We start from the raw sequence: 19815 nt of genomic DNA, 5'->3' as shown, positions 1-19815 counted from the left end.
GTCAGAGTTATGGGACTTTATCTAGGGTGAGTACAATAGCTCCAACTATTTTTCGATTAGGCGAGCTAAAAATATGTGAGATATAGTACCAATTTGTATTAAAAAAAAACTTTCAGAATCATGATGATATAACAGAATGGTGTAACACTTAACTCACACACTCTGAATTATTTATTAGGTGTGCAGAACTATTTATTGTTCACCCACTCCTAAGATACCCTTTTGGAAATGTGACCTCATGGCCGTTTTACAGTACAAGTATAACACGGTCCCATTGACATCAGGCAGACCTGCTGTGCCATTCATTTGCCAAGAAACAGCGCTTCCCTATTTCACCCACTTCCTTACATATAGTGTGACAGAATCAAAACAATATACAGCAGAACCATGTTTTAAATTTATTTTAACACTCCAACTCTGTAACACAGCGTGTAGAATAATTCACTTTGGCTATGCCCTTGTGGAATTATTGCAAAAGCATATAACCTCTTTCGTGTTAAAATACATTTAAACATGGTCCTGCTATATATCATTTTATAATGACATTAAAAATATCGACATTGTTTCTAAAATCTTACCATTTAAATGATGGCATTAGTGAAAATATCTTGCCTGCATACAAGGGCAATACCTGTTTCTGAAAATAGATATTGTTTGTATTAACAAGAGAGTCATGAGGACCCTAAATCGCTCATCTGAGTAATATGAGCTACATGTTTCAAATGGCAAACTGATGCTAAAATATTATAAAGGTCAGTAGGTCACATTCATGGTAACTGAAAGTCAGTTTTAAGATCGGTATGCAAAACAGTACATGTCATCCAAATTTCAAGGCTGCATCAAGGAAGTAGGTCAGTAGGTCAATGTCACAGTAAGGTGACACATAATCACTTGGATACAACAGGTAAATATAATTAAACAGTCTGGGAAATACGATCTGATAATTTTTGAAGTATTTTTTCCTATATAACTCATATAACAAGTGACCACCAGGGCCTCTTTTCACCCCAGGGGCATAATTTGAACAATCCTGTTTGAGGTCCACTAGGCAATGATACATAACAAATATCGAAGGCCTAGGCCTTGAACTTTCAGACAAAACGATTTTTATTTTTTTCCCTATATAAGTCTATGTTCAACTTGGGACTCCCGGGGCAGGGCCTCTTTTCACCCCAGGGTAATAATTTGAACAATACGTCCCTTCGGGCGAATAAAAATCTGTTAAATCAGTACCTTTGTTAAAGCTGCTAAAGTCATCTGGTAGAGCAGAGCAAATTGTGGACATCTATCCTTATATTCCTTCAACAGTTCAATTGTCTCCTCCCATTTCTCTGCTCTCAGTAATAAATGAAGGCCTTTGGTAAAACATCCATCTATTTCACTGAAATAAACAAAAGGATACAGTGTGTACCTTACAACCTCTCTTGGAAACATATGAAAAGTAAATTATCCTTAACAACTGCTGCTATTCAATTTTGCACTCACAAGTAACAGATTTCAGATTTTTTTATTTACTTTTTTTATGCAATTTTTTTTTTTCAAGATTAAATTCACAGGCATGCAAACTTCCAGATTCCAGTTTTCAAGTTATAGAACAGACTGTGCACATAAAGGAGATAAGACAAGTTTCATTCCTAAACCTTCAAACAGAAGGAGTAATCCAAGGCTGACATAACAATCTCTGTATTTGCTACATGTGTTTTATTTAGTTACTGTCAACACCCATAGACAATACATCTCTGCTGGTTATACTTGACCTGATGTAGGAATTGTTATATATAAAACTGATCATAACAACAGATGTACTATTCATAGTGGGAACAGTGGTCCAGTGGTAACATTTACAATGAAACCATGGGTCATGAGTATGCTGCGGCACTCCTCCAACTAGAAGTTACTAGTTCAATGTATAAATTATAGATGCTTTACACCTGATATACTGAAGCTGGGATTGGAACATCTACAGCATCTTGCACCACTATTCAACTAAAACCTACTAACAGCCTCCTGGGGTAGTCCTAAATATAAAACCTGACATAACTCTTATCACTATATAATTTCATTTTAATTGATATTTTACATTTTTTATTTTCCATGTTATGTCAGGTCTTAATGATGAACTGAAATAACGTATATAGCACAAAAATCGCTTCAGATCTGAATTTTGATCTGAAGCTTTTTTAACAACTTTCTGGCAAAAATGACTGAAACTTTCACATCGAGTGAGAAGAATAATCATAAATGTGCTTTATGGCAGCAATTAAAGTTATATTTTACCTTATTTGTTATTAATTATGTTAATAATCCAGTTCCAGTCCGTTGAAAATTTTGAACAGTGGCACGGTAATAACCGAGGGTGTTCCAGATGTAAACAGGATTTGCATATCAGAATCATTTTTTGAACGAAAGTTACCTCTTCTCTATCCCATACAGAGAAACTATAAATGTCAATAATCTCAGAAGAGACATTTAAAATTTATAAGGATACAAATAGAAAATATATATTTATGATGAAAATAAATCAAAATTACAATGAAAATATTTGGCGGGAAGTATTTTTTCATCTACCGCCAATGAAATTTAATTGATACTTCCAATTTCGAAACAAGATGGTGGCATGTCAAATATAAAGATTCAATGTAAAAAAGAATGAAGCGTCATTTCGTGGATAATAATAGATTCTTGCATAAAACCTTTGTTTTTTGCCGATTTCGACCATGCACAAACAGGGAAAAAATCGTGTACAAACAAGGAGATTCTCGTGAGCACGCGCTGTTGGTGAACGTTTTGAATATGCTGTTGCGGGTCCAACGTAAGCAAATTATGGACCCCGAATCTGTTTTGGCCGAAGTCGAAATGTCCTAGACTTATGAAATCTTTTCATCTGCATTTTTATTAAAAATATCATTTTTCAACCAAACTTTACTTTAACTTGTAGTAAGTGCTACTTCTCTTGATACGCGACTGCATTGACGTTCCTTATTATTGTATTATTAAGTGTATTTGACTCAAAGTAAGTTACACGCCGCGATTTAATCCCTGAAAATGATATGCAAACAATATTTACAAAAATACAATTTCGTTTTTCAAATTAATTTGAGTCGAGAAAGTTGACATGCTAACTTTAAATGTTACACTAAAACTTTAAAAACATGTTTGTGTCTACTTTACACATCTATGCAGTCTACTGATGTAGTGATGGTGTGTAATGTAAAGCATAAACATGACGAAGCGTTAAGTTTGAAGAATTTTTCCATAGTGAATGAACATTTGATGAACAGAAGGTATTTATTATATATTTTTCAATTTATTTGTATATCTCACCAACCATGTTTGAGTTTATGCATTCAATATAAGTTGATTATATCGATGTTGGAAAAATTCAAAATTTTGTGTTTATCAAACTTTGATCGCGATGGGGTTGGGTGCAAAGCAAAATTTTCTACGTTATAGGCCTAGAGATTTCATTTCTAACGATATGAAGAATATAGGTATCGATACCAATTTCTATTGCACGATAATGTTTACATTTAAAAAAGCGTAAGGGACAGACTATCAATTTAAACCAAGCAGAATTGTGTTCTGTCTGCATCTCACTACACCTACAAATATTGTGTAAAGACAGGATGCCGTGTATGCCCTTTTCTCATAATTCCGAGCCTCTAAAGCTAAAATTCCTACCGATATATCGGAAAAAGGGGGAATCATACTTATTTTACATATATTTAATATTACAGAATGTCCGTTCGGCATGTATAAAATATGCACTGTTTCTGTTGTCCCTGGAAATGCATAAATAAAACATGTGTCCATAACTACCTGAAACGGCCGACTTCTATCGGCTAATGTCAGCTGAATTAGTTTTGTTTTTTCAATATTTCCAGCACTTTAGTTGTGTTTTATGCAAGAATAGCGATAACACACGTTTGTTTCGTGAAACAACATCTGCTGAATCCCTCGGGCTATGTTGGTGCACGAGCCCTATGGGCTCGTGCACCAACCAATCCCTTGGGATTCTGCAGATGTTGTTACACAAAAAAACGTGCGTTAACCCATCATTGTAATCTTGCAAAATTGAAGCAAAGGTATTTTTGTTCCATCTAGGTACAAAGTTTACCAACTTCATAATATTTTACAAATTGATTTTATGCTACACTTCTTTCATACTAAGCATTTAGACGTCCAAAAAGGCTTTGATAGTAAAAATGTAAAATGTCCGAATATTGAATGTTGAACGTCAAATGACAACTTTTTCAAGTCTAATTATTTGGACTACCTCCTGGGGGTGTCCACCATAAGGGCAAGCACACACACACACATTTGAGAGGAGTAATACCCATCAAATGCTCAAAAAAGCTCAAATGTTGTTCCAGTAATACCGGTAAAATAATCCAATCTACAATCAAATATTCACACACATCCCTCTGAATGGTTATTTTCCATAATTATTCTAAGGCAAGCTTATACTAACCTAGTTAGAAGAATGTGTACATGAGCTAAGATGGCAGTTCCTGGATCTGTAGAATGTTCTGGCTGGGGAATACATTTCAGTGCCCTCTCATAGATAAATGGCTGTAGAAAACACAAAACAGATGAAAAATACATATTTTGATATAACTAGATTACTACCCTTACACAATGAGGAAGATTTTTCAAGATCAGTGTTGTCTGCAATGATTGCCTTCAGGACTCTTAATTCTATTTTGTTGTATTGAATGATCTTTTTTGCTTTCTTGTCCACAGTCAGTTAATCATTGTAGAAGCAGTGAGGAAGGGGTTGAGTGACTGACTTCAAACCAAGAGGTTGCAGGTTTTAATATCCCTGCGAGAGCACACCAATCAGAAATCAAGTCATGTCATCAACAACTTCCATGTATAAAACAGAAGTGAATAATGACTGGTTTTACATACATAGGGCATCTGCTCTGCCTTAAGATTTAGCTGGGAACATATTGCCAAATAGTAGGGTAGACTCAGACATTGAGCAAGAATTCAGATGAAACAAGTGAATGAAGTATTGCCATGCAATACAAAGTCCCCTACTGGAAGGCAACTAATTTTCTCTACTGCAGTATAACATAATGAACTGATATCTGTCAATGATGTATAAACAATATTGTACTATACATATAAAGTGTTATAACAAAACACTTGGATTAAAATTTCTATGTATAAAAACCTATAGTTTGGCTGATTATCAACTAGAAATGTGTCCATGGGACACAGATGCCCCCACTACATGACATTAGTCAGGGGCCAGAACTCCTACAATACTGAATGAATCCGGATGCAAAACCCCAGGTGCACAACTACACATGCTGACCAACATTCCTGTAGACTTTGGTGATTTTAGGTCAAATACTTTTGGGGCTATGCGCAACACAACATTAAAATGACCAATTTTTTACTAAGTCAGGGGCCATAACTCCTACATGACTGGATGAATCCGGACGTGAAACCCCAGGTGCACAACTACACATGCTGACCAACATGCCTGTAAAGTTTTGTGACTCTAGGTCATATACTTTTGGAGCTACGCACGACACAACATTAAAATGACAAATTTTTACAAAGTCAGCGGCCATAACTGCTACATGACTAAATGAATCCGGACGCGAAACCCCAGGTGCACAACTACACATGCTGACCAACATTCCTGTAAACTTTGGTGATTCTAGGTCAAATACTTTTGGAGCTATGCGCGACACAACATTAAAATGACCAAGTTTTTACTAAGTCAGGGGCCATAACTCCTACATGTCTGGATTAATCCGGACGCGAAACCCCAGGTGCACAACTACACATGCTGTCCAACATGCCTGTAAAGTTTTGTGACTCTAGGTCATATACTTTTGGAGCTAGGCACGACACAACATTAAAATGACCAATTTTTACAAAGTCAGGGGCCATAACTTCTACATGACTGAATGAATCCGGACGCGAAACCCCAGGTGCACAACTACACATGCTGACCAACATTCCTGTAAAGTTTTGTGACTCTACGTCAAATACTTTCAGAGCTACGCGCGACACAACATTTTCGGAAGGACGGACGGACGGACAGAAGGACGGACGGACAAGAGCAAATCTATATGCACCCCCACAAAGTGGGGGCATGAAAAGGTATCATATAAGTTGTTTATAGTAAAAAAAAAACAACAAGAGTGCCAGAATGTCACAATATACGCCCGTCATAGCAAATTTCTTTAAACTAGCACCAGTATTTGCAAATGGAATTTTAATTCTGTGATTGTGTAGTAATTATTGTAATTCTTTTGTTTTTATAACTCCACAAAAAACTCCTTACCAGGCAGAGATACCTTAAAATACACCTAAAATTTGAAAGTAACGTCTATGTTGTACCACAGAAAAGTGGTCTTGGTTTTTCCCTACGGTCAATTATAAAAAAAGTTACAATATAAGTTATCTATAGTAACAACTAAGGGAAGTTAATAATAAAACATAAAAAATCAAAAAAAATCCAATTTTTTTTTTCTAAAATTCTAAGATCACACAAAAATCCTTACCTGAGGTAGCGATAGGTCAAAATACACCTCAAAATTGGATGTAACATGCATGTTGTACTACATAAAAGTGGTCTTGATTTTTCCCTATGACTAGTAATGAAAATGTTACAATATAAGCTATCTATAGTAATAACAAAGGGAAGTAATTCTAAAGAAGGGACCTGCACATGACACTCTGTCTCATGATGGTGCACAATTGTGCCAAGTTACATCAAAATCCCTCCTTGCATGAAGAAGAAATGCTCCGGACAAAGTCATTCTTGAATTTGGCATTTGACCTCTAAGTGTGACCTTGACCTTACACCTAGAGACCTGGTTCTTGCGCACAACATTCCATCTCATGGTAGTGAACATTTATGCCAAGTTACATCAAAATCCCTCAATGTATTAAAAAGAAATGTTCCAGACAAAGTCATTCTTGTATCTGACCTTTGGCCTCTATGTGTGACCTTGACCTTTGACCTAGGGACCAGGTTCTTGCGCATGACACTCCATCTCATAGTGGTGAACATTTGTGCCAAGTTTTGCAAGACAAAATTATACACCGGACAAGAAAAATGTCCCATTGAACTTTGATCTCCAATTGTGACCTTGACCTTTAAGCTAGGGTTCTGGGTGTTGTGCATGACACATCATCTCATCATGGAGAACATTTACGCCAAGTAATATTAAAATCCCTTGATGAATGACAGAGTTCTAGACCGGACAGGAAAAAAACCCTATATTGACCTTTGACCTCCAATTGTGACCTTGACCTTTGAGCTAGGGGTCCGGGTTTTGTGCGTTACAAGTTATCTCATCATGGGGAACATTTGTGCCAAGTAATATTAAAATCCCTTCATGGATGGTAGAGTTATGGTCTGGACAGGAAAAAAGCCGTGTTGACCTTTGACCTCCAATTGTGACCATGACCTTTGAGCCAGGGGTCCGGGATTTCCGCACGACATGTCGTCTCATCATGGAGAACATTTGTGCCAAGTGATATTAAAATCCCTTAATGAATGACAGAGTTATGGACCGGACACGAAACAGACCCTGTTCATGCCATGTTAACATCTGACTGCCAAGTGTGACCTTGACCTCTGAGCTAGGAGTCTGAAAGTCATGAATGACACATTGTCTTATTATGAGGTACACTGGTGCCAAATAATATTAAAATCCCTTCATGGATGGCAGAGTTATGGACCGGACAGGGAAAAAGCCCTGTTGACCTTTGACCTCCAATTGTGACCTTGACCTTTAAGCTAGGGGTCCAAGGTTTGCGCAAGACATGTCGTCTCATCATGGGGAACGTTTGTGCCAAGTAATATTAAAATCCTTTCATGGATGACAGAGTTATGGACCGGACACGAAATTGCGGACAGACGGAATGACGGACGGAAAAGCGCATTCCTATAGTCCCCGAAACTGGTTTACAACCAGTAGGGGACTAATAAAAAATCTGAATACCAGACACTCTGGAACCTGAATCCCCTCAAAATCTAACAATATTTCTCCAATTTTTTTTCTTTTATACATTCAATTGAAATGGTAATGGAATACCAGAATTTTTCCAGTTTTCAGACTTTTTACTGTACAATTTCATCTTGAAATGTAGCACTCCTCTTATAATATACATGTATAGTGGTATCACTTGAAATCAGCTAACCTAAAGTTCTGTGAAAATCTAACCAAAATACAAAAATGTTTAAGACTAAAAATGCTAACAGATGGAATATCAATGACATTCAAACAAATATATGAGAATGTGAAATCATAAAATAAACTCACAATCTGTCTACGCCTAACAAATGCTGACATGCCAACTTTCTGGTCCCAAACTTTCTGTCCATGATGAACAAACTGTACCTATGAAATACATTTTGAGCCGCACCATGAGAAAACCAACATAGTGCATTTTCGGCCAGCATGGATCCAGCCTGTGCATCCACACAGTCTGGTCAGGATCCATGCTGTTCGCTTTCAAAGCCTATTACAATTAGAGAAACCATTAGCAAACAGCATGGATCCTGACCAGACTGCGCGGGTCTGGATCCATGCTGGTCGCAAATGCACTATGTTGGTTTTCTCATGGCACGGATCATTTTATTTTGGTATACAGTTAAACAAATCACATCTCTGTATCAAAATACAAATACAAATTTTAAAAGTCAAACTCCCAACAATATGAGTTTTATGTAAATGGTCATTTAATTTCAAAGTCACTGTTAGAAACTAAAAATAGTATAAGTGGTTATCAAAAACAATCGTTCACCTCTTGCAATTAGAACAAAACACTAATACCTGATTCTAAGACCAATTTGCCTCAGTATACACCAATTTTACAACCTATATAATTTCATATACTTGGGTGTTTGAAAAAAGTCCTGCAATTTTACAACATAATTTATGCTTTATTGCGTGTGTCTGATAGAAGCACTTGGCCAATATTCAAGAAACTTTAATGTGTGACGGCCAATATTCAAGGAACTTTAATGTGTGACACTTAGACTTTGATGTTATAATGATAAATTTTCCTATTGCTTGGTCATTCTAAAATTTCACAGAATGTAATTGACAAAAACTAATTTATTCACAATTAATGCAATACCTACCAGTTTCTCTGGTTTATGTTTATACAGTAGATGACACATAAGCTCAAACAGAGGTACAGCTATATCACAGCTCCCTGCAACATTACATGTCTCCTGGGTGAGAGCACACTGCCATTTCTGTTGCTGAGATGTACTCATCTCACCTGCAAACAACAGAGTAAAGACTATATTGCATATAATTATACCTTGTCTAATTAATAATTTTTGTATACCTTACATACTTACCATGATGATTTCTGTATATCCTATACACTTACCATTATATTCCCATTTACTAACCTATGATTCTTTTGACATTTGCTAAAACTGTATAGAATAACAATGAGTTGATCACAGAATCAAGAAAAGTATTAATCCAGAACAAATAAATAAAAAGAAATGTTGCCTCAACCTTAAGGCTTAGAAAAATGTAATTTAAATTTAGGAAAGTATTTTACAGATTATCCATCTGGTAAATGCAGATGAAATTATTTCACAGTGTGTTGTACCTATAATAACTTGCAAACTATCAGAGCTGTTATGGCATTAGACAGTTGAACACTTCAACTGAGCTGGAGAAATGAAGAAAAACAGGTTAAGATATTACATGTATAAGAATCTTACAATCCTGCAAGTAAGACAGGTTTTCCTTGCCTAAAGTGCAAGGAAAGTATACAATTGTCCAGTCAGGTGCTGGGAATAGACATTCCTATCCTCCTTCTGGAAAAATCTGTACACTTAAGTGGCATAACTACAGTACTAGCCATATAATGACAAAATAAATTATATTCATAATGTTGGGGTAAGTTGCAGCTTATTTGTTATTGCTACCTACTTTTAACAGAAAAATGAATTTTCATGTCTGCCTGTGAATGACAGCTGTTTTCCAAACCGTTAAGACAGCATAATAACTAACCTCACTTATGCTAAGGTTTCTTATAACAAGCTGGAAACCCTACCTTCCATAGATAGACATGTAAGATCCTTATATTCCAAACCAGAGGGTCCGTGGGGAATGAGAAACCAAGTAATAACTAGAAAATGCTTTCGTAAAAAAGCCCCCAATGCAAAGTTCTATAGGCAAGAAGTCAATAGGGATCAGGAGCGAAAGTCAAAGAGACACTGATGGTTGGCTGCAATAGGGATCATCTACTTGGCATGTCCAGTCATCCCGCTAAATTTCAACACTCCTGGCCTAGTGGTTCTCAAGTCACTGTTCAGGCTCCTGTGACCTTGACCTTTGATCAAGTGACCTCAAAATAAATAGGGGTCATCTACTCTGCATGTCCAATCATCCTATTAAGTTTCAACATTGTAGGTCAAGTGGTTCTCAAGTTATTTCCAAAAAATGATTTTACATGAACAGGCCACTGTGACCTTGACCTTTAATAGACTGACCCCAAAATCAATAGGGGTCATCTACTCTGCATGTTCAATCATCCTATCAAGTTTCAACATTCTGGGTCAAGTGGTTCTCAAGTTATTGATCGGAACTGGTTATCAATGTTCAGGCCCCTGTGACCTTGACCTTTAACGGAGTGACCCCAAAAACAATAAGGGTCATTTATTCTGCATGAACAATCATCCTATGAAGTTTCAACATTCTGGGTCGAGAGGTTCTCAAGTTATTGATTGGAAATGGTTTTCCATGTTCAGGCCCCTGTGGCCTTGAACTTTAACAGAGTGACCCTAAAATCGTTAGGGTTCATCTACTCTGCATGGCCAATCATCCTACATAGTTTCATCATTCTGGGTCAAGTGGTTCTCAAGTTACTGACTGGAAATGGTTTTCAATGTTTGGGCCCCTGTGACCTTGACCTTTCACAGAGTGACCCCAAAATCGTTAGGGGTCATCTACTCTTTATGACCAATCATCCTATTAAGTTTCAACATTCTGGGTCAAGTGGTTCTCAAGTTACTGACCGGAAATGGTTTTCAATGTTCAGGCCCCTGTGACCTTGACCTTTAATGGAGTGACCCCAAAATCGATAGGGGTCATCTACTTTGCATGTACAATCATCCTATGAAGTTTCAACACTCTGGGTCAAGTGGTTCTCTAGTTATTGATCAGAAATGGTTTTCAATGTTCAGGCCCCTGTGACCTTGACCTTTGACGGAGTGATCCCATAATCAATAAGGGTCATCTACTCTTTATGAACAATCATCCTATCAAGTTTCAACATTCTGGGTCAAGTGGTTCTCTAGTTATTGATTGGAAATGGTTTTCAATGTTCAGGCCCCTGTGACCTTGACCTTTGACGGAGTGACCCCAAAATCAATAGGGGTCATCTACTCTTCATGACCAATCATCCTATGAAGTTTCAACATTCTGGGTCAAGTGGTTCTCTAGTTATTGATCGGAAATGGTTTTCAATGTTCAGGCCCCTGTGACCTTGACCTATGACAGAATGACCCCAAAATCAATAGGGATCATCTACTCTTCATGACCAACCATCCTATGAAGTTTCAACATTCTGGGTCAAGTGGTTCTCTAGTTATTGATCGGAAATGGTTTTCAATGTTCAGGCCCCTGTGACCTTGACCTTTGATGGAGTGACCCCAAAAACAATAGGGGTCGTCTACTCCAGCAGCCCTACAACCCTATGCAGTTTGAAGGTTCTAGGTCAAATGGTTCTCCAGTTACTGCTCGGAAATGAAGTGTGACGTACGGACGGACGGACGGACAGGGCAAAAACAATATGTCTCCTGGGGAGACATAACAAGGTCTCTTATCTGTGCTACCCCAAGGGTTAAGAAAACACCTGTCTCATACAGGCATGTAAGTAGATTTTTCTTACCTTCCATTTATATCATTGTTACATTTTTAAAGAAGCAATAAATGTCAATAGCACCAAGAAAGTCTGCATAAAGTATATGATCAAGATGTCCATGTGAAGCTTGTTTGTTTTTCCTAGGAAAAATATAAGGTGATCTACAATCAAGAGGAACTGGTCCTGCTTGGTAGACAACAAAACAAATTGCCTAATCTCAGTCAAGTTCAAATGTGACAGGTGACTATGCTCTACTTGTAAGCTGCATTAAGACATTTGACTATGTTTTACCAATAAGTTGCATACCTCCACTTATCTTCAGGTAAGACATAAGACAGTTGAGCACCTCAACAGGACAGAACTGAGCAAGCAGTACCAACTGTGACTGTCTAGCTTGTCTGGAAAGTGGGGACTTTGGATCCAACAGATGGTTTACTTCTTCTTCAATTGTATCAGGTTTCAACTGAGATATTTTCTGTTAAGAGAAAAAATTTAACATTTTAAAGGTTTTTTTTTTTTTATTTCAGATTTAAGTTCATTTAACACATCTATTTTTTTTTAACAGTATTTCATTTTTAAGAAAAAAAAATTGTGGAAAAGGGGGGGGGGGGGGGGGGGTGGGTCTCTGTCAATTTAGGTTATATAGCAACTTTCCAGCTTTAATGACAGTGGAAAACCCCAGATTATCTCCAGACATTAGCCCTGGCACAGGCAGGCAACTTGGTATTACAACCCACTTTTTATAAGCCAAAGTAAAAACTACAAATGCAACAATTTTATTGGTCAGTTTCAAGTTTGTGCTAAGGAACAACTAATCAGATGTTGAAATGTTGAAACTGTTGTTCAAACTGTTTTACATCTGTTTACTAAATCTGAACCCTTGTCTTGTAAAGCTAACTAGGCAAAACATACTGTTTTAAGCCTGTCTTTTACATTGATAAATCTGTAGTTAAATGAACTTAAGTGAACTGACAAATGAAGCTGATTTTTCACCATTTATTACAGAAACTCGTATATATACAAAAAGTAATATACTTACACATGGTTCCTGTAACCCTTCATGTAGCAAGTTCTCTAACTTCCAGTACTGAGTTAGGAATGGCTCTGCAAGTATAATTTTACGAGGCTGACAATCATTATTAAAGGTCTGCATGATGCTTTTAACAGTTTATAAGGAATGGGAAACTATGCTAAAAAAGAACTCAATGTTTTCTTTGATCGATATGGGTTTTATACATTTTTCAACGTATCAGGAGTATACATTCCGTACCAGTACTAAATTGTTTCTGAGAAGTAACTGACAACAGAGCCACTGCAATCAGTGATGACAGAAAAATTACTCAGATATGTTGTCTTATGTCAAACAGCCAAACACAGCTGAATGGATGAACAATACCGTCATCACTGAGTACTAGTAAACTAGAATTGTGTCCATAGGACACAAATTCCCCAACATACTGTGCCATCCTCTAAATAGCAAAGTTTTTAGTATAGACCATCTTCACATGAAGGATGTTTGACTAAAAGTTTGAAGCAAACTGTATTCAGATAAGGTTGTGCATCTTAGCAACTTTGAATCCATTCCTTCAAAATGTGTATGACGAGCTGAACACAGCCAATGTCTTTACTATGGCCTATTGTGGAATTTAGAAAGAGCTAAAATAGCCACAGAAAAAAGTCCATTATTTTGGTCATCTACACATCAAGGTCCTTCATCTGTGAAACTTTCAAGCATATCTTTTCCATCGTGAAGAAGGAGTTATACGCACAGTACTTTTCTTTATATTCTACACAGCCAAACTATCAAAGGACCAGAACTGCAGTAAAAATAGTCGCAGCAAAAGTTCCTTCCTTTATGGTCATCTACACATCAAACATGTTCACCTGGAGCAAATCAGGCTAATAGTGTGGGAGGAGTTAAGCACACAAGATTTCTGGACAAATGTATGGATGGATGTGCGGATATACATGTATGAACAGCAGCAATGCTACATTTCTGTGGGGGCAAAAAAGTGTTTACATACCTACAGTTTCTACAAGTCTTGAAGTTGGTGGGGTACCTAGATTTTCTATCCATTTTTTCTTCAAAGATTCATGACTCAGCTCTCCTGGTGATCTGACTGTATACTTCTGCATCTACAGAAAGATATACATGTATGTTTTTAATGCTTTAATAACAGGTTATTTCACTTGAGCTTTTGTTCATCAAAATTTAATCACATATAAACATTTACATGTCATGCATATAATTTTTTTACTTATTTGATATCAAGTATAACTGGTAGTCTTAAAGAAATGAAATAACCTACTGACCGTCGAAAGCAAAATGGGTATTTCAATCTTTATCAGGAGCGGAATTACGAGTTCAAATATATAGAGGATAAAATGTGAAAATTTTCTCATTTCGAGGTGAGATATATTCCATATTCACTCAAAACAAACAAATTTTCTTTTAATTTTAAGCTAAATTACGTTGAGATGTGCATTTTGCAAGAAATTTTAATCTCAGCTCAGGAAACACACGTGTAAACAGACATGACGTCAGACGTGTTGTGACGTTATAAAGACGCACACATGAAGTTCCATTTTATCTTATTTTTTGCTGCATAACGTTATGAAATTCTCATTAAGTAAAATAATTTGAATTGAGAAATATACTGTGAAGAACAAAGTGCAAGTACAATTTTCATCCTGTTTTAAGCAAATAATTTAAAATTCATACACAGTGTTGAGGGGGCGGATCTATATCTCTCACAGTATGAAAATATAGATTTCATATTTTCACAGCGTGAGTGATGAGATATGAAAATATTTAACGTTTAGAATACAGTATTTCATTAGTTAGCATAAAATAAAATGCTCTATTCTATGCTACATGTGTTATAAAGATAACACTCTTTGATGCTTTTTGTGTAGACTTAAATGTCACATCACTAACATTTTGTGTCAGGTTTTTTTTTCAGGTTTTAATGTAAGAAGAAGGTCCAGGTGTTCCTTTTGGCACTATTTCAAGTATCAGTTTACACCTTGGTATAATAACCGACTTGCCACAAGCTCCTGAATAGGTTCTTAATATGACAAAATACAACCACAAGTCCAAATGCAAGTTAAATAGTTGAATAAGACATTGTCAAAGATTCTTTTAAGTATACAGTCAAAAATTCTTTCTTCCTTTCTGTATAGATATGTAATTATGATGCAACAATCTGACAAAAATGTGTAATGCTAATTCTCTAATAAAACATTTACCTTATCAACATAGGACAATCTGACAGCATCTGACTGGAAATGACTCAACTCCAATAATGACATTTCAGATACATTCTTGCTTTCTGCACATTTCTGTAAAAATCACAGAAATTTGACGATATAAAACATATATAATTAATATATATGAAAAATTACTTAATTTTGTCTTCACTGTGAAAGTAAGCCCTCTAGTCACTGCCTTCCTACTTCCTATGTTTTATGGGAAGTGCAGTCATGATCAAGAAAAGTATGAACTCAAGGCTGAGCAGCCCAAACCATTTAGTTCAAACACCTTTATTTCTAAATAAATTACCTGTACTGGATATCAAATAAATTTCAGCATCTTCAGGAATTTTAGTCACTATATTTAACTGGAAACAAAAGATGGGACTAAGCTGTCCCTTTTTAAAATTTCTTCCCTTGAATCACTTCTATTTGGCAGCTCAAATTTGACCACTGGATCCTGCACTGAACAGACCAATACTATGTGTAAAACATTTTGTTGGAACCCATGTTCTTTAATATTTCTAAAAAGTTTTGGTACTTAAAGATGCACGATGCTTTCACTACAGTATTTTAGTATTGGATATTGATTTAAACCTAGAAAATACCTGTTAAGTATGATTAACTTTGCTAAATATATAACTAACATGTGGTTGTCGAGTTGCATTTACAACTACATAACTAATATTAAAATAATAACTGGCATTAGGTTTCATAGAATATGTATTCATATTGTGTTAACTAATATCATTTATTAGTGTATAGTATTTAAACCCAATACACAGTACTGTTCACACAAAAAAACATGTTTATTTTATGTTTACTGAGATACTATGTAGTAATTGTACACCCCTCCCTCATAAATGACCCCAAAGTATTGTTTTCTGATTAAAGTATTGTCTGTGAAGAGTAAGTCCCTTCAATGACCAAAATACATGGTCTCTAGGGAATATATATGTTACCTGTAACATGTATAAATTATCATCTGTGTATACAGCTTGCTGCACGCCTCCAAACAATGTTCCTCCTACTCCTAGTACCACTGAACCATATGGGATTTCAATGGAGCATAACAGAGCACCTGTCTTTACACTGTAGTGTCTGTAAACAGGAGACATATATACTTCATTCAAAATAGTCTTTTTGTCATGTTTATCAATTTTTTTTTTTTTTTTTTCATAAATATTGATAAATTTGACATTTTCGTATGTACTGCCTATTTTGAAAACCAGGGATGCGGAAAAATACTGGTATTAGACTGGTACATGTAGCTCTGAAAGTGCCTGAAGCCCTCCATCCTAGTTCAGCAAGAAAACATATTGAGAGGGTCATGACTTTGATTCCAAGTCACTAAGGCAGAGTTTCATGATAACTGACAGGAGCTAATACAATCAAACCTGTATATAAATACCGTAACTGTGAAAGCAAAAAAAATCACCATTAGGTGCAGGTGATCTTACAGATTAAAATGAACTGAAAGTGTTTAACATGAAGAATTCAACACCCCTAGTGAGGCTTGAACTCACATCGATGAGGGGCAAGTGATTCGAAGTCAATGACCTTAATCACTCGGCTACAGAGGCCCCAAGTCATCAATACTGTCAGGCAGTTCATAAGTCTATAATTGTAAAATAACTTCACACTGTATAAACTATTGTTATATATCAGTTTAACACTAAAAAGCATAAAATAAAGTTCAATAAATAAAGATTACTGGATACACTGCTTATAAGCCAGTCCAACAGTGTCACTCTGTGAACATATTCCAATTAGTCCTTCTCTACTGAAACCTTCAAGCTGAACAACATTGACACTGGTATCTGTTGAATGAAATGTTTTGGACATTATGCCTGTAAGCATATATATGCAAAATGGAGCATTTTTGAGCAGTTTCTGCAATTCTCAAAAATTAAAATGAATAAAATAAAGAAAGACAAAAAAAAAAAAGATATAAAAATGTGGTCAGAAAATTATTTAAATATCTCTTCCAAACTTGAACAAACTGACGTACTATAATAACTTGACTACTTTATAATTTTTATTTAAAAAAAAAAATAAAAACACAGCACAATTATGAAGTGTCCCTTTAAACTGATTTCTTTTTTGTAATAGCTCGTTCTCTACAAGATAAAGACAATGCTAATTATATAATATTATATAATATCAATATCATGGAGAACAGGAGATTTTGAAAAACTGTAATAGAAATACAAGTACCTCCAAATGAAACAAGCAAAATAATTACATACCTAATGAATGTAAAATAGTACATAAATTTCCAGAACTGTATAGTAAATGTAATGTCTGTGTTTGAGGTATGTAACTGGTCTTTATAACAGACAAACTCTTCAACTGTGGAGATAAAGAATGAGGAATAAACCTGAGATTAAATCATAGCCATGTGCTTACGAAAGTTTTTTAAGAACTCCAACAAATAAAGCTTGCATGGAGGAAAGCAAAATGCTATTTATCCACCAAACGAAGAACTGAATGGTACACAGACTGTATGTTATGATTAAGCAATTGGACAATTTGTGTCCCAGGGTAAATATAGTAGTTGTTGAGATCAAATAAATTGCCAGTGGTTTCCAGTGTGGGGTCCAACATGGCTGAGCGGTAAAGTTTGCTGACTTTTAACAGCTTACACCTCAACACTACCAACACAACAGCCTTACATGTGGTCACATTCTTTCATGTGAGTGTTGTTACATCAGAAAGTCATCCAGGTGTTGGATGTTCTGAGGTACTACTCTGGCACATTTAAGTTTCTGAAAGTGTGCCATGAAGAAAACAAGAGTCACTTAAATACTGCAAAATTCACTAAAATCTGTTTTAGTACAGTGAAATATCATCCACCGACATAACTTTAGTTTAAGCTACAAAATGGAATTTAATCACTTTTAAATTAATGAAAGACATGTTCAAGGTAATGCTAATTACAATAGCAAAAATATTTTCCTATTTTTAGCTCTGGCTGCCCCTACAGGGGACTAAGCAGAACCATTTGAGCAAATAAAAAGGAGGACCACACATTGATGCTACAAAGCAAGCTAAATTTGTTCATGAGAAGATGTCATTTAAAGGTTTTTCTATTTTTAGCTCTTTTTAGATCTGGCAGCCCCTTAAAGGAGCCAAGCAAAACCATTTAAACAAATGTAAGAGAGGACAATATAAAGAAGCTATAGATCCAGTTTCATGAAACTCTATCACATGGTTTATGAGAATTAATTATTTAGATTATTTGTTTTTCTAATTGCTCGAGCAGTCCTTACATGGGTCCAAACTGAACTATTTGAACAAGCTTGAGTAAGGACCACACAAAGATGCTACAGACCAAGTTTTGAGAAGATCCATCAACTGGTTCATGAGAAAATATCATTTATTTTGTTCTATTTCTAGCTCTGGCAGCCCCTACAAGAGGTCAAGCAGAAACATTTGAACAAATGAAAGAAAAGATAATACGGGGTTGCTACAGACTCAGAAGAAGTCATTCAAAGTTTTTTTTCTTTCTATTTTTAGCTCTGACTGCCTCTAAAAGGGGTCCAAGAGAAACCACCTTAATAAACAAAAAGAAGACCATATAGGAATGCTACAGTCTAAGTTTGGCAAAGATGGCATTGTTTGGTTTATGAGACAATAATAGTTCTATTTTTATTATTGAGCTCTGGTGCCCCTTAAAATGGACCAAGCAGAACCATTTGAATAAACTTTAGAGACCCATACAAGGACTGTAACAACCAAGTTTTGGTGAAGACCCATCAAATGGTTCATGAGACTATAATCGTTTAAACGTTTTTCTGTTTTATATCAACTATGTCACCCCCTTAACAAAACCACTGAAATTCTGACCAGTAGATTCAAATGAGAAGGTATTCAAATAAAAAAGTGTTGAAGGATGATAGATGAAAAACTTATGCTAACTGAAAAAAAAAAACACACACAAAAAAACTTAAATATATCTTGCCAATCTTAAAATTTTAAATCAGCTTGAAATAGAAAGTATACCCTCTAAAAACTAAACTTTTGTTTATTTTCACTCTGTGACCTCAACAGGTCCTTCAATATGAATGCATTTCAGAGAAGACTAAAATTGAGAATTGTCCTAACTTTTAGACATTAAACAAATGTTGTCACAAAAGCTTCATGCAAACTCACCTTATTTAAATGCTGCAGACTTTTCATAACTATCTTGCTGAACTGCACAGGTGTGTGAACAATTACATCTGTTACCGTGATCCATTCTTTTTCAACTAAAATATCTACCTGACCTGACGATGTAGACACTCGAACAACAAATAATGCTTGAGTACTGCTATTTCTTTCAGGAAGAAAACAATAAATCACATTCGATAAAACATACATGTATTATTGGAATATAAAAATTAAAAATATTATTAAAAGCATACCCATGCATTTTCTTAATTAAGAATTGTCGGAGAATTACTGTAATTTTGCAAAGACACAGTTCATATTATATCACGAGCATATTTTTACAGCAAATTACGAGCATATTTTTACAAGAAATTAAAACCTGACAATGAATATACATGGTATACCTTTACTGTTAACATCAATAAGTGCAACTTTTTTCGGCTTTTTTTACATGAAACTCTAATGGGTAAGATCTCTTTGGTTAGCCAACGGCCCAAATATGCTGTTATCCAGAAGGATATTAGCTGTGACTGACAGGTT

General features: G+C 35.6%; 1 protein-coding gene across 3 annotated transcripts in view; it reads right to left on the bottom strand.

Annotated features, from left to right (window-relative positions):
* The window catches only part of LOC123525921 (uncharacterized), a 32211-nt gene that overhangs the window by 8027 nt on the left and 4369 nt on the right, over positions 1–19815 (bottom strand). Inside the window, exons 6-18 of one of the 3 annotated variants that reach the window (XM_053537873.1) lie at positions 19279–19441; positions 17373–17475; positions 16838–16973; positions 16086–16224; positions 15121–15213; positions 13896–14007; positions 12911–12975; positions 12178–12346; positions 9122–9264; positions 8298–8375; positions 4472–4572; positions 1234–1381; positions 579–637 (exon numbers count right to left, since the gene is read on the bottom strand). In XM_053537873.1, the coding sequence (XP_053393848.1) occupies positions 579–637; positions 1234–1381; positions 4472–4572; positions 8298–8375; positions 9122–9264; positions 12178–12346; positions 12911–12975; positions 13896–14007; positions 15121–15213; positions 16086–16224; positions 16838–16973; positions 17373–17475; positions 19279–19441 (1509 nt within the window). The remainder of the gene's footprint in view (positions 1–578; positions 638–1233; positions 1382–4471; positions 4573–8297; positions 8376–9121; positions 9265–12177; positions 12347–12910; positions 12976–13895; positions 14008–15120; positions 15214–16085; positions 16225–16837; positions 16974–17372; positions 17476–19278; positions 19442–19815) is intronic. The other 2 variants (XM_053537874.1, XM_053537875.1) reach the window with 2 other exon arrangements.

The sequence above is a fragment of the Mercenaria mercenaria genome, chromosome 3 (assembly GCF_021730395.1).
Source record: "Mercenaria mercenaria strain notata chromosome 3, MADL_Memer_1, whole genome shotgun sequence".
NCBI classification, from domain to species: domain Eukaryota; kingdom Metazoa; phylum Mollusca; class Bivalvia; order Venerida; family Veneridae; genus Mercenaria; species Mercenaria mercenaria.
The sequence above is the reverse complement of the archived record's forward strand: the minus strand, read 5'-3'. Positions and strand labels throughout refer to the sequence as shown.